Raw genomic sequence first — 24,124 nt, forward strand, 5'->3', positions numbered from 1 at the left:
AATGACCAAAGGAAGACCAGGAGCTCGGTGTAGCTGTTTTCTAGTCATGAGCAGTGGAATTCATCCACCCCTTGATGATTGATGAAGCTATTATGAGTTTCTAGAGCCTAAAGGAAGCTTAATTATGTTTAATTTCAGTTTCTACTCTTTATATATATTAATTGTAGTTCAATTGATATATGTATTAAGGATTGGTGCTGGTATGCCTGATGTAGACTTTGATTACTTGTATTGGATTTACCTTTAGTAGATAATCAATTATCTTATAGTCCTTTTATCTATTGTAATTGATTGTTCATGTTCTTGAAGCTTTCAATTGAATATGCTAGGTGTCTAGGTTTGGTTGAGAGCTAAAGAACCTCTGTGAATCCAATATAAGCTAAGTCCTAAGACACTTTATCTAATTAACCAGTTAGGTGGCTAAAAATGTCAATTAGGTACTAAGAGTATTGGCTTAGTGAGATGTAATGGAACTTAACACAAGTGAAACAAGGAAGTGTAGCTAAGTCAACCATCAAGGAGATTCACTACATCTATCATTTATTCCATCATAAAATCAAAAAATTATAAACAATAGTTATCAATTCTTAGTTTAGGATAGTTGATTCAATTCTGCCACTTTCCTTGGTTAATTTGTAATTAACATCTACTTAGCTAGTAGTTTGTAATCAGCTCCTCAAAGAGATCGACACTTAGGTTAGTTGTCCTATAATTTAATTAGCTTAATTATTGTTTTGAGAGCCTTGCAACACGATTCATCAATCTACGATCAAGAGCATACCATCACATAGATTCTCGCATCATCATTAGATTTTATCAAGAATTTTAAATATAAGCACCTTATAATAAACATAACTTTTAGAAAACTTATCTTGTAAAAGCTCTCACATAAGAAAGACATATCACTAAACACCAAAACATTAAAAAAAATTTACAAGTCAAGTCATAACATTGAAAATATTACAAAGAACTTTGTGTTTTCATAAAGAAACCATAAAAAAGGAACATCGCCAAAAAAAAACAAATGTTTGTACAAAAATTGATGAGAGCTTCTCTAAGTTTGGGCGTTTTGATGTGGTTGTTAACCACTACATTTACAATGCAAACCAAAGTGTCCTTTAGTTCCTCTTTCTTTTTGGCTCTAACCTCTTCATGAAATATCATCATGACGTTAGCATAGAAGTTAATGCTTTCATTGTTGTACATCTTATAACATATTCCCTCCGTTCCTTATTATAAGAGACATTTGATGCTTATGGCATGTTCCTATATATAAGAGACACTTAAAAGTTGTCTCTACTTTTTTGTGTTGATTTCTTATTTTACCCATATTTATTGCCTCCAACTCACACTCTCTCTCCTTCCCACTTCTCTTTCTTTTAATAATTTACCATTGTTCTCTCTCATGTTCTCTTTCCTTATTAATGAGGGCATTTTTGGGAAAAAAAATTATACTTTTTACATATTAATTGTTCTTAACTAATTTTAACTGTTTTTTTTATCAACGTAATTTGGTTATTCGTCTCTTATAATAAGGAACGGAGGGAGTATCTTTTAAGAACTCCATTTATGTCTTTGACAATTTTAATATTTCTTGCATCATACTTCGCTATCCTTCTTCCCATAGCGAGGTTTAGTAATTGATTTACTTCATCCTCTTTAAGAGGCCCATAAGAATAGAAAGTTTCAGACTTTGGTCCAAAATCTGTATAAACTTCTTAGAGTTCTTGTTGAGGTTCCACAGGACCATGCTCAAGAAGATTATCTTCCTCAGGATCTGGATCCATCTCAGGGTCCTCATCAATGTCTATTTCTGGATCTTCCTCAGAATCTATCCCCAGATCCTCTTTAGGATCCATCTCTAGGTCCTTCTTAGGGTCCATCTTTAGCTCCTTTTTAGAGTCTTCACTTAACGGTTCATATTGCGGAAGCTCATCATCCATGTATTCTATGCTAAACAAACCATAAGAATGAGTTTCAGTGTCTAACAAAGCCTCTTGCTTCATTTTTACCTAGAATAAAAATAATTTCAAATTAAAATTTAATTTTAAGAATTTTCAAAATCATAAAATCAATAAAAAACACTAAAAACTCACAAATAAATCCCAAATTGCTGTTACAAATAGGCAAATTATATATTATAATCAAGCTTATGAATTTAGGAATTTTTAGAGACAAACTACACCTTAAATGGACATATCACTTGCCTACACGCACGTTGAGAAGAATAAATCCTAAAAATAGAAAAAAGTTGGTGACCCCTACTCTCAATATTGGCGCGTGATGTTCACACGCTGCTGTGTAAGTCGCCAACGGCGACACACACTGCACCATCTGCCTCTATGTGCCACTAGGTGGCGGTATACACATGTAGAACATATTTGCCACGCGGCATCACGGGCCACGTGGCATTTTGGCCCCTTTTTTCTTTTTTTAAATTTATTTTATTTTATACATACCTTTTTTTTTTACTAGAACTATTATTGGGCCTAAAAATATGGGCTTTTGAAATTTTTTTAATGAAACTGGACTTACTTCCTCTTTTTTTAAAAAGAAAAATGCTAAGGGACCAAAAACAGCGTCGTTTTGAGCATTGTTTATCACTGTCAACCTCCAGTCGGGTCAACCCAACCTGGTTGGCGTGATAGGTTGAGTCCGTTGGACTCGAAATTTCAATCCGCTATGTATTTATTGTCCGAACTCCAATTTTCATGTTCTTAGTGTCATTTTCTTTTTTTTTTTTCTGAGCTCTACGCAATGGGATAATTTTTTGAGCCTAAAAAACATGATTTTGAAGACAGCCAAAAAACGCAAAGACTTAACCACCCAAAAAGGTTCTTACAGATTATGAGTTTCATGCCTCCAAACCTATGTGTTTATCTTTTTTTGGATGTTTTCAATTAATTCCTTGTGTCTCTTGTGCAGATTACTAATATATAATAAGAGGAAACAAACATCTCTGAAAACTGGAAGAAAGAAAAAAAAAAATACATGTTCATGGAAGCAGCTAAAAACAAGAAAGAAAACACATATGTATTTAAACTCACACAAGTATAATTCACCGTTGATAATTATACTGGAAAAAAAGAAGAGATAGGATTTGCATAATGTTTGGGAGCAAATCACATTTACGGGATAGAATTGGACCTAAAAAGATAAACCAGAAAACACAACATAAACAATGCAGAAGAAGTAACAACACAGGCGGCAGGAAAAGATGTAAAGCTCTGATACCATTGTGAGAATCTGACATACCTAGAATGTAGATCAATATTTTCGGTGTCCACACAGAATTCGATCACATAGATGGAGTCGGATTTTTGTTATACAACAAGTATACTTTTGAAGAGAGAATGAGAGAATAGGGAGAGAGGAGAGTTGCAGAGGGAAAATTTTTTAAGTCTGTGAAGAGTATTTCACGCCCATGTATACATCATGTTTTATTTAGTTTTCCTCTTAAAAACTGAACACAAAATCGTTCCCTCTAAAAGACAAAGGATTTTTTGCAAGTAGCAACCCTTAGTCTTTAGTTTATTTTATTTTTTACCCTAAATCCTATGGACTTGGGCCTCATCCACCAAAGGTGGATCAGGCTAAGTCCAACACATGTAATTTCTCTTTTGGTGCCTAACATAGAAAGAGTCTGGTAAGCAAAAGAATTATGATCATCTTTCAAGACCTGGGTTTAGAAAATATAGGTACTATGAATTGAAAGAAGCAACAAGAGGTTTTAGTGAAGAGATTGGAAGGGGTGCTGGAGGAATTGTATACAAGTGTATGCTAAACGATGGGTGAGTTGCTGCAATTAAGAGACTCAACGAAGCAAACCAAATAGAAAGTGAGTTTCTTGCAGAAGTTAACTTGATAGGAAAGCCTAACCACATGAACTTGATTGACATGTGGGGCTTTTGTGCAGAAGGAATATACAGAATGTTGGTATATGAGTTCATGGAAAACGGTTGGTTAGCAGAAAACCTTGAATCCAACAAGTCACTTGATTGGAGAAAAAGGTATAAAATCGCTATTGGAATAGAAAGACGACTTGCATATCTCCATGAAGAGTGCTTGGAGTGGGTTCTGCATTGTGACATAAAACCCCAAAACATACTCTTCGATTCGGATTATAAGCCCAAGGTTGCATTTGGACTGTCATGGTTGGAAAACTGAAACGACCTCAACAATCCAAGCTTCTCAAGGATAAGAGGAACAAGTGGTTATATGGCGCCAGAGTGGGTTTTCAATCTACCAATAACATCCAAGGTTGATGTTCACAGCTACGGAATTGTGGTATTGGAGATGATAACTGGAAAATGCTTGGGGGTGGATGGACCAGATCACTCACATTAGGGGAGGATAGTGAGATGGGTGAGGGACAAGATGAACAAAGGAGAAGAAACGGCATGGGTAGAACAAATCATTGACCCAACGGTTGAGGGAGGCTTTGACATAAAGACAATGAAGGTTTTGGCTACAGTAGCATTGCAGTGTGTTCTGGAAGACGGTCGCCGGACCTTCAATGAGTTGCGTTGTGAAGATGCTTCACAGTCAAGAGATTGAGTATTGATTTTTAGTTTTGAGCGATATGCACATAATTTTTTTTTTTATTGTTTTGGTTATTTTTTCTTTTTGTGTTTACGCTTTTGCTTTTAGAAATCTTGCTGATTTTTTTTTTTAATCTATTAGGCGCAAGGATGATTTATATGTAAAGAAGAATTGCAATAAAGTCATAAAAAATATAATTACTATAAAATCTTAATCACAACTGAACAACTTGTAATAAGTTTTAAAGCAAGAATTGACGACTGAGCTGTAACATACTATATTTTTTTTAAAAAAAAGAAAAATTAAAAATTTTGTAATTTAAAAAAATTTTAAATAAACATATATTTATTATTATTAATTTAATTAAATATTTAAAAAAAACCGCCTTTTATAAAGAAGAAGAATTTGGGGAAAGGTGGTTAGAAGGAGATAAATGAGAGGAGAGGGTTGAAAAAAAAATAATGGAAGACAACGTTAAATACCTTGGAGATGCAGAGTAAGAGAAAGTGAGTGAGGCAAGGCAAGAGAGAGCAAGCAAGTGGATGAGAGTTGGAGGGTAGGTGGTGCTTGAAAGACATTATACAAGGATCATTTAGGTACACAATAATAATTTTTTTTTATCAAATATTTTTTATGAATATTTTCTATATATTTAGGGTTTTATATTGTAGTATTATTATAATGTTTAAAAAAATTTTTACAGTTTGGATATAGAGTAATGAATTTTGATGACATATAACCATAAAAATTTAAAGATGCATTATTAATAAATTTTAATCGATTTATATTTTTTTTATTGTTTGTTTTGAAAATTTTAAATTAAAATTTTAGTTGAAAAATTTATTATTCAAAGACATATAGAATGTTTTTACCTATTAAATTTAAGTTAAATAACTTATTATTATTATTGAGATTTTAATCGGTCGGACTATTGAATAAGTTAAATATATATTATTAATTGAAATGATTTTTGAAAGCTTGAAGAATTGTAAATTGAGAATTTTATGAAATTAAATAAAAATTAAAGTTTATTTATAATTCAAAGGAGTTGTTTGGGTTGGGAAAAATTTTAAATGAGACTATAATAAATAATTGAGATTTAATATAAAATATTTAGATTTTGGGTAATAAATATATTTATTTTGAGTTATTAAATTTAAATATTGTCTTACATGAAAATTTTATTCCCAAATAATATTGTATCTATTATAAATAGTTCGATATGTGAGAGTTAATATTTTAGTTTAAAGGGTAGTTTTAGAATTTTAGAATAGTTTTGAGTTTATATCAATAAATTTTATGTGCAATTTTGTAGACTTATATAAATTTTAGAGTAATCATTGTGTGATTATGTATAAATTAAAGAGTAACAGGTAACTCTGAAAATTCTTTCATATAGATATGAATTGTGTATAATTATATTATGGATTTACTAGTTTTTTTATTATATCATATTGAAATATATGTATATATCATAAGTTTTCAAATAAATATTTTAATATATTAATTTATTTTGTTAAGAGTTCTTGCTATTAATTATAATCAATATTTAAATATATTGATAGTTATTGAATTATAATGAATTGTACTATTAATTTGTATTAGAATTTTATTTGTTCTCTTATTTAGAGTAAAAAATAGCATTTTTGCGGAGGCATTTATGTTATATGACATATGCATTATTGGACTAAGGATAGAAAGAGATATGTTTGTTGTACAATTACCAGGTGGTATGCCATTATTTAGTACACAGTGAATGGCACTTGTCAGAGCCCCTAGCTTCTTTCATTTTTTTTTTTGAAGGGAATTCATTAGAGCTATAAGACATGTGACACTTCTTCTTTTTTTTTTCCAAAGGGGGGAGCCATAATCCGAACTTGAACTCTATATATTTGGCCGGATATATCTCCAGTTTTAGTGAGCTTGGAACAATCCAGTAAAATGGATTAGTTTCTATATGTGTTAGCTTATAACTCTAATCAGTGATATAAGGATGGACGGTGATATAACAGAGGTTATATATTGTATTATTTTTTGATACAATGGAAACTGAGATTTTTATGTATTTAAATTAAGAGTAAATTTAGGTTGAATGTAAAAATTCGTGATCTCCATTACACACACACACACACATGATCTGCTTTTTGTTTGTTATATATGGTTTGCCTGTATAGGTTAGAATTTCAATAGTTACTGAAAAGTTAAATCTCATCTTTTATATCAACATTTTTCAGGTGAAAAATCTAATAGAAATCAAGGGAAAGTATTAATGGAGTGAGCCGTGAAGGCTTTTATGCTCTCTAAACACATGCTATATTATATTTTTATCATGAATATAAGACTTTAATGGTCTATTTTATTAAGTTATGTCACGAAAATATTTTAAAATTATCACATGTTTTGAATGTTAGAAATACATGTAGACCTTTAAATAAAATATTTTTATCACATATATAGTTATAATTATGTGAGGTGGTATATGAGCAACTCGTCACTTAATATTAAGACTTTTTGACATTTAGCTTTTTATAGTTGCGTTTGGTAGAAGGTATTAAAAATTAGGGATAGGAATTGAGAGTGGGATTGAGAAAATCTATTAAAAGAGTGTTTAACATAAGAAATTGTTTGTTATATGGAATTGGCCAAATCTATGTACGTGGGATTGGAGAATACCATAGGGGAAAGTGGTATTCTCCAATCCTACCTTTATGTATTTACCTAATCCTATATAACAAGTAATTACTCATGTTAAATACTATTTTTATGATTTTTTTTTCAATTGTAATCATAATTTCTATCCCTTATTTTTAATACTTTTTACCAAACAGGACATATGCGACTCTATTATTGCAATTCCCCTATGGAAAGCTACTTCAAAATCACGAGATATTGACTGCAAATAAGTCTAGTCTTTCTCGGTTGGAGATGATCGGTATATATTTCATTTTAATAAATTGGTTTTAAAGCCCTGGGCCCTACAGATAAGGCTAAAGTCTCCTTTCCCACGTAGATGGTGTCACCTTCATCATTTCGGAGTGTTATGATTTAGCTGAATAACTAATTATACAAAAATTATATAAGGGTGCTCTAAATTGCTTTTGAAACCATTCACATGAAAAAGATATAATGTTTACCTTAAATTACAGTTTATTATTTTTTCAAATTAAATTTGTTGTGTTTTTTTACTGGGACAGAAATTATTTCTTAACTTGAAAAATTCATAAATGTACCCATATTTTTTATGGCTATTTTAATAAAATTATTAATTAAGTAAAACTGTCAAACATGACCCCAAAAAAAAAATCATCAAGTACAGTGTTTTTGGTTATACTGATGTTTAAAGGAAACATTGCATCATAATTTTATAAAAAAAACAAACTATATAGTGCCTTTTATATTAAAGATTGGAGGTAGTATATATTAATAAGACCTAATAATACTTATTTTCATAAATAAGATCTTTTCCTAAAGTTTCCTTTATAAATAAGTTTAGATAAGCCGTGTGAATAAGAGAACAGTTTCGGTTTCAAGTTTAAGAGAAAGAATCTAAAACTGCTAATATTTATTATAAAGAAACGTAATAATTAAAATTAGAATGAAGGATGAAGGTAAGTTTAATCCAATACTTAAATGTGACAAAAATATATTATTTCACCAAAGACAATTTAATATTTTGAAATTTATGTTTTGATAATGAATCCTTTAAAACAATTACTCCGCGGCCTCTAAATTAGGAGTTAGTTTGAAATTTAGCTTCAGTAATAAATATAAGACTTTAATTTATTTTATCTTTTATTTTATCAATTATTTTCAAACTAATTTGTCTAATTTATAAATTAACATATATATATAATATAATGTTATATAAAATTAATTTATAGAGATTATATCAAGGGAAAAAGACACTAAAATACTCTCAAAATTACTAAATGACAAATGAGGGTATTTGAATTTTAAAATCCCAATTCAGACCCCAGGCATTTTTTTAGAATTTTTAAATCTTGTAAAATTACATAAATGACCTTTACTTTTTTTTTTTTTAAATACTGCCACCTCAGCAATTCTGGCCGCCGGCGACCCTGCCGGCGACCAACCACCAGAGCTCCGGTGACCAGTCATCGAAGCTCCAGTGACCTATCGCCGGAGCTCCGGTGATTACTCTTTCTTATGTATTGACTACTCTTTTTTTAGCTATTGACTACATTTGTTTTTAAACTCTGATGACATGTTACCAGAACTCTAGTGACCAGTCACCAGAGCTCCGGTGACTACTATTTCTTATGTATTGACTACTCTTTTTTAGCTACTGACTACATTTACTTTTAAACTCTGATAACTAATCTTGTTAAGCTACTGACTACTCTAATAATGCGATTTACTACTCTTATGTAGTCAATAGCTATATAAAAGTAGTCACTGAAACTTTGAAAACAAAAGTAGTCAATAGTTAAAATAAAGTAGTCAATAGCTATATGGAAGTAGTCACCGACAGTAAGGATAATGTTGTCATTTTACAAAATTTAAAAATTCCAAAATGGTACCCGGGGCCTGAATTGGGATTTTAAAATTTATGTACCATAATTTGTCATTTAGTAATTTTGAGGGTATTTTACTATTTTTTTCCCTTATGTCAATTTAATTGGGATTAAAAAATTAATTCAATTTTTAATTTATTCAAACTTTTCAAATAGATTTTACATTAATTATAGGAAGAAAAAGATCTTCTATGCTAAATATCAAATCTTCTGACTTTTCCTTATAAATAAGTTATTGGTTAAAGTATATTTTTTATCCTTTAACTTTGTACAAGGTTTTAAGTTGGTCCTTAACTTTAAAAAATATACTTTTAGTCTTTTAACTTTAAAATTGTTTTAAAAAATGATGACATTAAGATCTTAAATATTGATAAAATATTCTCAAATGCTAACATATTAAATTTAATTTTCAAAACATTTATAATTGTTACAAAAAATAATCATTGAATCATAATGATTTTAGGGTTAAAGGACTGAATATATATGCTTTTTGAAGTTAAGGGATCAAATTAAAACCTTATACAAAATTAAAAGACAAAATGTATACTTAGCCTAAGTTATTGCTCATCGTGAGCCGCTTTCTACTGTATTATTACTAATATGATCACTATAAAACATAAATAAATGAATTAGTCAAGCCACGTGAACAGCACAAGCAGCCCATTGCTCCTTTAAAAATTTCGTACACTGAACCAGGATGCCTCCCTCGTGTGAGTACGTTATTATCATCCATTCTTCACGCATCTCATCGGCAACCCTTATCCGTCGATCGCCTTTCCTTTCTTCTATCCTTTTCATATAATAATTCAAGTTGGTCGACAAATAAATATCAAGGGATGCAGAAATAATTGCACAAAGAGAAAGTGGATTCCAACCACGAGCTTTATGACAACTTGCAGAGTCAGGGTCAGTTTCCAGTAAGGCGAGAAATCTGACCACTGTGTCATCGACCAGCTCAATCCGCCACCGCGTTTTTAATTAAAATTCTTGTTAAAACTAAAATGAAATATATGCTAAGCCCCGTCTAGCTCTCTATCTACTTAGCACATGGCGTTTCAGACGAGTTCTTCCCTGCTCATTATCCTCTTCGTCTCGGCTTTGCCTTCACTGTGCTTATCTTCTTCATCGAACAATTTGTTTTCTCTGTCGGTGGAGAATCCAGAACATGTCATCAAATCAAGAAATGGAAATTTCACTGCCGGGTTCTATGACGCGGGTGAGAATGCTTTTGCGTTTTCTATCTGGTTCACCGAACCTCGAGGCCAAAACTTGAGCTTCATTTGGATGGCGAATCGTGATGTATTGGTGAATGGAAAAGGCTCAACGCTCACCCTTCGAAGCAATGGAAATCTGGTGTTGAATGATGCAGGTCAGGTCGATGTTTGGTCCACGAACACAACTTCCTTGAAACCTCCACAATTGATTTTGAAAGATGATGGTAATCTCATTCTCCTTGAGGATTCTAATCATGTTGTGTGGCAAAGTTTTGATTTTCCGACAGATACACTTGTCCCTGGACAGAGGCTTACTAGACATGCCAGCCTTGTCTCCTCCAAAAGTCAGACTGACCCATCTTCTGGTTTTCACAAGTTATTTTTTGATAACGATAATGTTCTTCGACTTGTGTACGATGGACCTGAGCTTTCGAGTATTTACTGGCCACCTCCCTGGTTTCAACCTTGGCAAGTTGGTAGGTCCACCTTCAATGCAAGTCGATTTGTATTCCTCAATTTGGATGGTGAGTTCATTTCAAGTGATAATTTTACTAGTGAGACATCAGACTATGGCCTTGTGCTTCAGAGACGATTGACCATTGATAGTGATGGTAATGTTAGGGTCTATAGTCGAAGACATTGGGGAGAGAAATGGGATGTTTCATGGCAAGCTTTTTCTGCAGGTTGTAACGTTCATGGTGTTTGTGGAGAAAATAGTTTCTGCAAATATGAACCTTATACCGGTCGAACATGCTTATGTCTTCCGGGTTACAAGTTGAAAGACGAAAGCGACTCATCCGTTGGGTGTCAACCAGAGTTCAATTTGTCTTGCAATCCAGAAGATTCTGGCTTCCTACATATACCAAATGGTGATTTCTACGGGTATGACCAAGGGACTTACCTTAATGTTACATTTGATGAATGTAAGAAGGAATGTCTGAAGTTATGTAACTGCAAAGGTTTTCAATATTCACATGATGGTTACCAATTTAAATGTTACCCAAAGACCCTTTTGGTTAACGGCAATCTTTCTCCTGCTTTCGTTGGAGGTTTTCACGTGAGACTCCCTAATTCAAGCTCATTCAGTCTTCAAGAACCCGATATCAAATGTGAAATTGTTAAGGCTATAAAGCTTGAGAGAGTCTATGTCTCAAGGCACGATAGTGTTTTTGTTAAGGTGTTATTGTGGGTAGTGTTAGCAATTGGAGTCTTTGAATTTGCATGCATTTTTCTCTTCTGGTGTCTAACATGGAAAAAGTCTAGCAAGCAGCAAACTTATGATCATCTTACTGGAACTGGGTTTAGAAAATATAGCTACTCTGAGTTGAAGGAAGCAACCAGAGGTTTCAGAGAAGAGATTGGAAGGGGTGCTGGAGGAATTGTATACAAAGGTGTGCTCAAAGATGGACGAGTTGCCGCAATCAAGAGACTGAATGAAGCAAATCAAATAGAAAGCGAATTTCTCGCAGAAGTCAACTTAATAGGAAGGCTTAACCACATGAATTTGATCGATATGTGGGGGTACTGTGCAGAAGGAAAATATAGAATGTTGGTATATGAATACATGGAAAACGGCTCTTTAGCAGAAAACCTTGAATCCAACAAGTCACTTGATTGGCGAAAGAGGTATGAAATCGCTCTAGGAACAGCAAGAGGACTTGCGTATCTTCACGAAGAGTGCTTGGAGTGGGTTCTGCATTGTGACATAAAACCCCAAAACATACTCTTGGATTCGGATTATAAGCCCAAGGTTGCAGATTTTGGACTGTCAAAGCTACAAAACAGAAACGACCTCAACAATCCAAGCTTCTCAAGGATCAGAGGAACAAGGGGTTATATGGCACCAGAGTGGGTTTTCAATCTACCAATAACATCCAAGGTTGATGTCTACAGCTATGGAATTGTGGTATTAGAGATGATAACAGGAAAAAGCTTGAGGGTTGATGGACCAGATCACTCGCATCAAGGGAGGCTAGTGACTTGGGTGAGGGAGAAGAGGAACGAAGGAGACGGAATGGTATCATGGGTGGAACGAATTATGGATCCAACAGTTGAGGGAAGCTTTGACATGAAGACGATGGAGGTTTTAGTTACAGTAGCATTACAATGTGTTGTGGAAGACAGAGATGCAAGACCTTCAATGAGCCGCATAGTGGAGATGTTTCAAAGTCATGAGATTGAGTATTGAGTATGAATAAAATGTGCATAATCTTTTGGGTATTGATTTTGAGTATGAGAAATGACATGTAATAATCTTTTCTTTTAATTATTTATTTTGATTTTTATATTTTTGTCTGGTTTTTTGTCTGTTTTTTTTTTTTTCTGGCTCTGATAAGAAGCGGATGTCTCATTTCGACAAAAGACATAGACGCTAGCCAAATGGTAAATTGACCTTTCATAGCATTTTATGGGTAAATTGACCTCTTCGCAAATTGGTTTTAATCTTATTTACTTGAATTTATTTATTTATTAATATTTTAAATATATTCGTTGTGTAAAAACATCTTTGAGACATACCCACGCATATACATATCAAAATCTTTTACGTGATTATAAAATGAAACAATTTTGATTTGTTTCTATATTTTTTTGTATAAAATTTTTGCAAACCATCAAAAGATATATTAGGAGTATTAGTGCAGTGAGGGATAAATTAATAAATAAAATGTATTCCAACATGATCTTTAATTAAGTGATGTATTTTTAGAATCATCTATGAGTTTTTAACCATAATGTTAATGATTTGGACTAAAATATATATATTTTTATAATAGAAGAGATATCTGTTTAAGATAAAATATAAGACTCATTAAAATATTTTACTAAAAAACATTTTTATTTACTCTTTAGGAAAAAAAATGATTTTTGCGTGTATAATGGTTACGTCGTTATAAGCCTATGGCTGAAAGGGAGAGAATTGTCTTCTCACTCCCTTCCCGTACTTATCAAACTGACATTTCAACGGTTTAAATTTGATTTTTTAATAAAATTATTCTAATGTTATATCATAAAAAAATTGTCACGGTTAAAATATGGTTTAAACTAGTTTAATCTGCAGCGAAAATTAAAGGAATATTTTATAAAAGCTCATTGAAGGTCTTTTAAAAAAAAAAAAAAAAAAAGATGAGCGAAATCTCCCCATAACCAAACTGTTGTTTTTCACTCGGTAAATCCCTTTCTTTATTCTTCGTTTCTTTTTACACGCCAAAAATTTGATCATTTTCTTTTTTCCCCCCCTGTTTTACATAACTGTTTCTTGTTTTTAAAAATGCTAAAATACATATACATTTGTCTTTTTAAAATTTATCTCAAGTTTCAGTTCAATCCTTTAAATTTAAAAAATATTTCTTTAATTCCTCAGCTTTAATATCTTTAATCTCGTTCAATGAAAAATGTCGTCTTAGAAAATTTAAATGGTAATCTTAAAATTTAATGCGGACAAAACATTCATACTTAATTACAAAACATTGTTCCAGGAATCAGCTATCTCTCAAAATGATTTTCTTTCCTTTGTCTTTGGTTGGTCCAACCCCTAGTTAGTGAATATTTGAACAAAGAAGAATGAGATTTTATAGAAAATCTCAGTAGCAATGAATTATAATTATCATGCTAATTATGCTATGTAAAAATGTGACATATTATTATGAAACTAACATTGTCATACAACATTTCATGTGCATTTCATTGCCATGGAAAGAGAGCAACCAATCAAGCCATTAAACCATATCACATTACATTTTGCAAAGACATATTGGACATAGAATTCCACACATAATCACAATTTGCTCTATCACATCATGACGATATAAATCAAATAACACATACACATTTAAACAAACAAGAAAACAATCAAATTATGAGTTCAATACTACCTCTTACTCAAGTTTATTGTTTTCTTGCACAATACCTATCAATCCAAGTATAAACACATTCCATATTACCAATAATCCAAGTATAAACACCATTACTTAACAATAAATTCATATAAACTCCTTTTTCCTTGATTTTTAACATTATTATTTTCCCTTTGCTTTAACCAATCTCTTGGACTATTCCTATACAATTTTTTATGTAGAATCCAAATATCAAATCAGATTTAAAAAAATTACACTTCTTCCCGGCCCCTCAAGTTGCTTTGACCGAATAGTAGGGTTTAGGGATCCAAAATTTTTATTTGATTCCAATTATTTTAAATACCTTATCTTGGTATTTTCCCATTCAAAAATACCTTTTAAACTCATTATACTCATCAAATCATATTGAAACAATCTCTAACTTCAAGAATTCATAGCGACTGAATAGTATGCATAAAACCCTCACTTTGGTTTTCTTCTAAAATTCAATCCAAACATCAATTAAACATGCTATTCCAAGATCATATTCATCCTTCCCTAATGCTTTCTCACTTTGACCTCATTTTGACAGCATGGTAGCTTAGGATTTGTCTTGAAATTTCAACCAAAACAATCGTTAAATCTAACCAAAATCAAGCTTAGACATGCCGTACTAAATCTTTGTTTGAAGCTTAATGATTTTCTCTTGTTTTGAAATGTCTTAGGTGTTGTTTAAGGTTGAGATTTTGGTTGGACAGAATTTTCTTTCTTTTCTCAATTTTTGGCCGAATTTCTCTATTTTTGAGGATATTTATAGACGTCACAAGCTTACCTTAACCCCCTCCAAATGACCTTATTTTCTGCCACTTAAGGAGACATGTGTCCCTCTTCTTAACTCTTGAATTTCACCTCATGTCAAGTGTCCCTTGTTCTTGATTTTTCTTATGTATTTTGAGCTTAAATTAGGCTTGAACTCTCTTAACAAAAGGGACCTTAGGCTATACAAATTTTACAGGCTTCCTTGGCCCAAATGAAGTCCAAAACTAATTAGAAGGGAAAGAAAAATGTGGCCCAATTACAAATTATCAATTTCTAACCAAAACTTACTATTTTGGTTACTATTTCCAAAAATAGTTTTGGGCTTTCAAAAATTTATTTCGCTCTGTCAAAAATTTCCTTTTAATATAGAAAGGTCCCCTAAATTTTTCTAGAATTTATCTTAATCTTTAACTATTTATTTTAAATTTTCTCAAAAATGAGGCTTTACCAATCAAATTTCAATAATAAATATTCTAAAATTAATTCCTGCACTTTCTGGACCTAGAAATAATTTTATAAACTCAAATAAATTCTTAAATACTTTTTTCATTTTTTTCCAAAATTATTGAGGCCTCTATATATTTAAAATAATTATTTCTAACTAATTTTTTACTGTTTTTTTTTTAAAGAAAACTCTGTTTATAGAAAATTCTATAATAAGTTATTTTTAAGCTATTTCCACCTCCAAAACCTCAAATAAGGTTCCAAAACCTCTAATTTACCTTTTTTTCTATTTTTTAGAATTTTTTTGAATTGTTTTTAAATTTTTTTATTTTGTCCTTTTTAAATTGATGATTTCAAAAATATAAGTCCAGATCCTATTTAGATTTTATGTTATGCATTGCTTCATTAACAAATCTACTTTCCCTATTGGCCATTAACTTAATTTTTTATTCTTATTATCAAGGTTAGATTTTGGAGGATGTAACACATATTTGTTGTCTGGTATATTCGTTGGGCATCTAACTCATCATTGTCCGTCTAATTCTAATTCTGGTTAAAAGGCCTATACTAAATATTCTCTAACGAAGGCCTCTAATGTTTTTACCCAATTCTCTTAATCATGTGCACCGTCAAACATCTTTTGTTAAACCCTCTTTAGTACATGTTCAGAAACGTTACGGTTCAAGTAGATCCCGAAACAAGCCTATAGATTGAAAATTTATATTTCATTACTCGAGTTACTATTCACTAGTAAATTCTAGAATTTCAGTCTAACTTTGAAAAATTATAACTAATATAAAAAAAATCGTATTGAGGTGGTTTAAAATTCTATTTGAAGCTCTTTCAATTTTCTACAAGGAAAAAATATAAATCTTTACTTAAACCTTATAAATTTATACAATTCATTCTTGGAATTTTACTGTTCATTTAGTCAAACCAATGTTTTCCAAATTCTCTATCTTAACTTTAAACAATCATAAATTTTAGCACACATATTCAATTTAAGTGATCTATCAATTTTTTTAAAGCTTAGAATGTGTTTTAGATACTCACCAAATTTCATAGGCAAATTTGTTCATTTGCCTTGCTTTCACTCTGTCAAAAATTTATAGCTCATTTAGGGATAATCTATCACACTTTACTTTTAGACCTCAATTGGAACCATTTGGAACTATCTGTAATGGTTTAAAGTTGAAAAAATTTAAACTTTGAATTTCTTGAAATTTGGGTTACTAATTCATTGTAACACCAATTAGGCCAAAACTTTAAAAAATTATAACTAATTCTAGAAAAATCAAAATGAGATGGTTCCAAATTCTGTGAAAAGCTCTTGACATGCTCTTGAAAGAAAAAGTACTCATTGACATCCAAAAGTCACCAATTAATCTCATATTTTGTTCAAAATATTACTATTCATTTGGTAAATTTTTAATTTTTCAGGATTTATGCCCAACTTTGAAAGAGTATAATTTTCTATATAGAACTTCAAATTTAATGAATTACCACTTGTTTTAAATCTAGAAATGATATCTATAAATATGCCAAATTTTAGTTCCAGACTCATCCAATTGCTCAAATTGTTATTAGTCAAACTTTACCCCAAAAAAGTCAACTTTTATCCCTGTAAGTCACTATTTTTATCTTTCCTTTCCTTTTCAATTCAAATCATCAATTCACTCAACATTTCAATGCTGAAACAAAACTTTTGATCAATTATTGACATACTTATTATCTTTAGTCATTAATACAAATATTCAACATAATTTACAAAAATCCACATTAATCACAAATATTGTTTAAGAGGCATATTAATCAATTTTCTCCCAAAATGGCTTCCTTCCCTTTGTCCTTGCTTAGTCCAACCTCTAGATGGTGAACTTTAAACATAAAAGAGTGATATTTCATAGAATTTTCAGTAGCAAGAAACCATAATCATCATGCAATTCATGCTGTGTAAAAATATGGTATGTGTACATAAAATCAATATCATTATTCAACATTTCATATGCATATCATTTGTCATGAAAAGAAAACAATTTATCAAGCCATTCGTCATACACATTGCCAAGGCACATTCAATATATAATTCCATATATAATCACATATTTGCTCAATCATATCATGGTAACATAAATCACATAACACATATACATTTAAACAATTAAGAAAGCAATTAAATTATGAGTTCAATGCTACCTCTTGGTTGACAACTCAATTCGACCCCTTTAAGAAAATAGTGTCCCTCTTTGATCTCTTGCAATGTACTTCTCATTTCACGCACAAGCACATTCCAAATTATCAACAATTCAAGCATAAACACTAATGCTTGACATTAAGCTCAATTAAACCCCATTTTTCTTTTATTTTTGACCTAATTATTCCTCTTTTGTTTCTATCAATCTCTTAGGCCATTCTTATACAATTTTTCATATAGAATCCAAATATCAAATCATATTTTACAATCCTTCTATTTCAGTTTGGCTGAATATGGTGCTATTACTTTCCAAATTTTTATTTTTGATTCCAATTATTTTAAACACTTTCCTTTGGTGTTCCCCTGCACAAAAATTCCTTTTAAATTTATTGGACTCATCAAAATCACATTGAAACCAACTCCTAACCCAAGATATCACAGTGGCCGAATAGAGGTTACATAAACCCTAACTTTAATTTCTTCCAAAATTTAATCCAAACATCAATTAAACATGCAATTACAAGCTTATATTCATGGTTTCTATCCTTCTCTAGTACTTCTTCATTCAGGCCAAATTACAACAGCATCATACCATAGGATTTGTTATGAAATATCAATCAAAATAACCCGTAATGGATCCTAACTTGAAGCTTGATAATTTTTCTGGAATTTGGAGGGTATTAGGAGCTATTTAGAGGTGAGTTGTGATTTTGGCAGAATTTCTCCTTATTTTTCTCTATTTGGCTTAATTATGTAGGAAATGAGGGGGTATTTATCAATGAAAAAAAAAACCAGATCGGATCGGCCAGTTCAACCGGAAAACCGGTGAACCGGTCCAAAGTCCGGTCTAGTTTAACAAGAAAACCGGTCACCAAGTGAACCGGTAATAAATCGGTCGTAAACCAGTCAACTGCTCGGTTTGGGGGGTTGACCGGTTATATATTTTTCCCCTCAAACTGCCCAAAACGACATCGTATCATTAAAAAGAAATTTGCACACTGTCGTTCAATCTACACTGGACCCATCGGTCGAATGCCCGATTCCCCCATTCCCTCCTTTGTCCTGGCTTGGCAGATCGCAGATCCGCATATCCCTTCCCCCATTCCTATCGTCCTTTGTTTCGCTGAGTAACTGAGTTTGAGCATGCGGTCGTTCTCCCTTGTAGTGCCGTCGACTTGCCATGGATAGTGGAGACAGCGGTGCCGGTGGGTTGGTCGACTTTGTGGTGGAGGTGGAAGCGCGGTGGTCTGGTGTCTGTATTCAGCATTTCCTTCTTCATTGAGTTTGGTTCGGTGGTCGACCGGTGTCCCTGTGCCGTCGATTTTCCATAGAGAGTGGAGAAGTGGTGCTGGTGGGTTGCTCTGCTCGTTGAGTTTGGTTCGGTGGTCGACCGGTGTCTATATTTGGCATTTTCTGCTCGTTGAGTGGTCGACCGATATTTAACTATTTATTCACTGATTGCTCTACTCTCTCCTTTCGAGTTTCTAGCTTTAGTACTTCTGCCTTTCACCGGATATCTTTAGAACTAGAACAAATAAACAATGTTAGAAGTATTTTGGCATGTTGGCTTATCTTAATGTTGTGGACCGACCAGTAGTTTTGCTTCTGCCATTCTATGGATTAATTTTTGCTTCTGCCATTCTATAGATTAATATGATTCTTTACGATGATTGGAAATATTTTGGCATGTTGGCTGATATTGATGTTGTGGTTGTGGACCAGTAGTTTGTATTTGACAATTCTAGTTCTGCCTTTCACTGAATGTTCCTAATTCTGGTTGTGCCTTTCACCGAATATTGATGTTGTGTTGGCTGATATTTTTGTTCTGCCTTTCACTGAATATTGATTGTGTTGGCTGATATTCTGGTTTTTCCTTTCACTGAATATTGATGTTGTGTACTTGTGTTCCTAATTCTGGTTCTGCCTTTCATTGCATATTCCAAATTTATGTTCTGAAGTGGTTCCTAAAAGGCTAAAGCTTGTGGCTCTATTGTTTGTGTTTAATCATTTTTATTAATTTTTGATTTGTTATTTAATAGCAGTTATGGATATTCCAAACAATCAAAGTTCTAGAAATGAAAATGTCACTCAATTTTCCACTCCTAATACCGAAACCTCTTCTCCCACCCCGACTTCTTCATTGCGTGGTAAATCTAATCCTGCGTAGGCACATGTTGCCTACAAAAAAAAGGGGACACAAACTATATATACATGTCTTTTTTGTGGTAATAATTATAGAGGAGGTGGGATAAACAGGATGAAACAACACCTTGTTGGTGTCACTGGTCAAATAGCTTCATGCAAAAAAGTTTTACATGATGTGCGTCATAGAATGATAGAGTCTTTGAAAGAATGTTCAAAGAAAAAGGCTGTTGAAAACATAGAAGAGGAACTAGAAGAAACCCAATTTGATTCTCCAATTACTATGAGTAGTGGGACAAAGAGGAGAGCTCCTAGGAGTTTAAACAATTACTTTGCTCCTAGGACAGCTCCTGATTCCCAACGAGGCATTAAAAGTGCATTAGCAACTAAAGAAGCAAAACACAATGTGAAAATGTTGATTGTTGAATGGGCCATTGTAAACTGTATTCCATTCAAGGCATTTGATTGCCCTTTATTTCAAAAAGCTGTGGATGGTATTGCTTCAATTGGGCCTGGGTTTAAAGCTCCTAGTGCTTATGATTTCAAAACTAATTTATTGAGTGATTGGAGAAAAGAATGTCAGTTACTTATTGAGAGCCATCGAGCTAAATGGAAAAAACAACAGTTGCACACTTATAGCTGATGGATGGGTTGACACTAGACAACGGACTTTGATAAACTTTTTGGTGTATTCTACACATGGTATGGTGTTTGTGAAGTCTGTTGATGTATCAGATTTAGTCAAAGATGTCAAAACTCTATTTACTCTATTCTATGAAGTCATTGAGTGGGTTGGTCCTAAAAACATTGTCCATGTAGTGACTGACAATGCAGCCAATTATGTAGCATGTGGTAGGCTGATTAAGGAAAAGTATAAAAATATTTATTGGTCGCCTTGTGCTGCTCATTGTTTGAATCTTGTATTAAAAGACTTTTCCAGCATGCCTTAAGTGTCAGACCTTGCATCAAAAGCCTCAAAAATAACAATTTTTGCATACAACCATATGGTTTTCTTATCATGGTTGAGGAAAAGACCAAGTTGGAAAGAAATTTTGCGTCTTGGTGCCACAAGATTTGCTACTACATTTATTATGTTGCATAGTATATATATGCACAAAAATGACTTGCAAGCTCTAGTTGTTGATAAGCATTTTGTGGATCACAAATTATCCAGGATGAGGCAGGAAAAAATTTTAGTGCCCTCATATTAGATAATCGGTTTTGGAATGATTGTTATCAAGTTGTGAAGATTGTGTCGCCTCTCATAAAGTTGTTTATGAAGGCATGCGAAGGGCAAAAGTGGCGATTAAAGAGATGTTTAAAAGGAACAAGGAGTTGTATAAGCCCTACACAAGCATCATTCAAGCTCGATGGGACAGGCATTTGAAAACTAATCTTCATGCAGCATCATATTTGTTGAATCCCGCAATCACATATGATCCAGACTGTCCTAGTAAGTCAAAGTTAATGATGGCGTTGATTGATGTGGTGGAGTCTTACTCAGATGAAGATGTTGATGGCTTTCTGGTAATGAAACAAGCAACTACTTATCGTGAAGGCAAGGAATCTTTTAGTAGACTCTCATGTCAAAAAGCTGCACAAAAATTAGACCCTTGTAAGTGTTAATACTTTATAGTATATTCATAGTTATTTACTAATTCTTATACTATTGTATACTAAATGTATTTTATTATGTAGATGAATGGTGGACATATTATGGTTGTTCAGTTCCAGAATTGCAGCGTGTTGCAATGCGTATTCTTAGTCAAACTTCTACTTCTTCTAGTTGTGAGAGGAATTGGAGTTTGTTTGAAAGAATTCATACAAAAAGAAGAAACAGATTGGAACATAAGAGGTTGAATGATTTGGTGTTCACAAACTATAATTTGCGGTTGAAGCATAGGTAATCTTGAAAATAATGAATACTTTTAGTCTTTTATTTTAATTGATTTATGTTTAATTGAAGTTTACTTGTCATTAAAGGAGTACATTGAAGAAGAAGAAAAGTTATGATCCAATTGACTATGAAAATATTGACATGGTGGACTTTTGGGTGGCTGAAGAAGATCCCACTCCAGAGTTTGATGATAGAGATGTGGCTACACTTGAAAGTGTCATTAACAATGAAAGCATTGCAAATTCAACAACTCTGAGAGGGATAACGAAGGTTATATATATAATTAACACTCTATTCTTAGATGAATATAATTATTTGCATAATCATTAATATTGCTTATTGTCTTACATAGGTGAGATGAAAATATGGATATTGCTGATCCTCCACCTTTGCATGATGATGTTATCACTCCTACTATTCCTTGTCCAACTGTTGATGTCTCAGTCAGCCATGCCAATGACTTAATCATGATTTTGATTTTCCATAGTGATGAAGATATGTAGTTTATTAATGTTTGCTTGGTACAATAAAATATTTAAACTACTTTTGTAATTTTTATCTTTTTTCAACTAATTATTATTTATGAATTTTGTTCTATTTTAATATTATGAATTAAATTATATTATTTTAATATGACCGGTTCGACCCCGGTCCGACCAATGACCCTTAACCCATTGTCTCAACCGGTTTAGTCTCCGTCCGGTCGGTTTTTGTTCCTTGGTATTTATTGGCCAAGAATCTGACCCTTCTCCACTCCTTGTGGCACCATATTTGGTCACGTAAGAGGCCATGTGGCTACGATCAAATGCTCTAAAATCTTTGATCTTGCCAAGTGTCTTGTTTCATAATTTTTCCATTGATATTTTGAATTAATTGGGGTTAAGACTTCTTAATTGTTTGGCCACCATTTGTATAAAAATTTTATGGATATTCTTGACCCAATATGAGGCCCAAATCTGATTTAAAAAGAAAGAAAAAAGTGGAGCCTACACATATAAATATCACTTTTTTTAACTAAAAAACTCAATATTTTGACTATTATTTTAAAAATAGTTCTGGACCTCCAAAAATTTATTTCTCTCCATCAAAAACTCCCATCTAATAAAAAAAGTCCCTTGAAAAATTTTGGAATTTATCTCAATCCCTAGCTATTTATTGGGATTTTATTTGACATAGGGCTTTATTGATAAGATTTTGAAGATAAATATTCTAAAATTAATTCCTGCACTCCAAGGGCCTAAACTAGTTTTAGAAATTCAAATAAACCCTTATAAAATTTTCCCATTTTTTTTCTAAAAATTATTGAGGCCTTTTATATATTTAAAATATTATTTTTACTCAATTTTTACTATTTTCCCGAAAAACCTCTGTTTTCAGGAAATTCTGTAATAAGTTATTTTCACTTCATTTTTTCCTTTAAAGCCTCCATTGGGATTCTAAAACTTCTAATTCACTAATTTTCTATTTTAAGAATTTTTCTGGAATTTTTAAAATTTTTTATTTTGCCCTCCTAGACTGATAAATTTGAAAATATCAATATGAACCCTCTGGATTTATATCATACCTGACTTCTTCACCAGTCTTCTTTCCTATTAGCCCTTAACTTAATTTTTCATCCCTCTTATCAAAGTTAAATTTTGTGGGATATGACATAATCTATCCCCTTATTTGCATTAACAATTCAAAATTAATTCTTTGCATGTATGTAACATCTCCAAAAATTCATGCATTAGTTCCATACAGTATTATGCTCAATTATATGTGCCAATTACACCATTTAGTGACACATAATATCAATGGCATGTGTCACCTTATTTTTATACCACATTATATCTCATTTGGAATAATTTTATGGCCTTAAGTTAGAAAAATTTAAACTTTAAATTTCATTAATTTTGGGTTACTATCATTGTAACCCTAACTAAGACGAAATTTTAAAAAATCATAACTAATTTTAAAAAAAATCAAATGAGATGATTCCAAGTTCTACTTGAAGCTTTTAATGTCCTCTTTTAAACTAAAAATATCATTAGCATCAAGAATTCATCCATTATCCTAGATTTTGTGCAAAGTGGTACTATTTATTTGGTAAATTTTTAATTTTTAGGATTGTGTCTAATTTTGGAAGGGCATAACCTTTTGTAAAAAACTTTAAATTTAATAAATACTACTTGTTTTAAAGCTAAAAATATGATCTATAAGTATGTCAAGTTTCATCCAAAATTTCATCCATTTGTATAATTTTATGTGGTCAAACTTGGCCCTTAAAAAGTTAATATTTATCCCCTTTTATCCCATTCTTGTCCTTTTCTCTTCTTTCAATCCATATAATCTTTATAATCACATAACATATACTTAAGCATGATTCTTTAATCAAATGCTTACATGTAAAGCATCTTTAATTATTAATACAATGTTCCAAATTACTTACGATAATAATAAATACTTGTACATTAAAGTTCAACATAATTCCTTCTAACTTTCACACTATTTTTCTTCAAGAT

The 24,124-nt window shown here is 31.9% G+C and overlaps 1 protein-coding gene and 1 pseudogene across 1 annotated transcript; both read left to right on the forward strand.

Annotated features, from left to right (window-relative positions):
• Nucleotides 1–806: 806 nt before the first annotated feature.
• LOC114734816 (putative receptor protein kinase ZmPK1) lies at nucleotides 807–12,582 on the forward strand. The gene is made up of 2 exons (XM_028922469.1): nucleotides 807–829; nucleotides 10,074–12,582. The coding sequence occupies exon 2, from the start codon at nucleotides 10,125–10,127 to the stop codon at nucleotides 12,477–12,479; it is 2,355 nt and encodes a 784-aa protein (XP_028778302.1). The 5' UTR covers nucleotides 807–829; nucleotides 10,074–10,124; the 3' UTR covers nucleotides 12,480–12,582.
• LOC114734800 (putative receptor protein kinase ZmPK1) lies at nucleotides 2,284–4,557 on the forward strand (annotated as a pseudogene).
• Nucleotides 12,583–24,124: the final 11,542 nt, after the last annotated feature.

The sequence above is a fragment of the Neltuma alba genome, unplaced genomic scaffold, assembly GCF_004799145.2.
Source record: "Neltuma alba isolate B1F8T4 unplaced genomic scaffold, ASM479914v2 tig00002649_pilon, whole genome shotgun sequence".
Lineage (NCBI taxonomy): Eukaryota > Viridiplantae > Streptophyta > Magnoliopsida > Fabales > Fabaceae > Neltuma > Neltuma alba.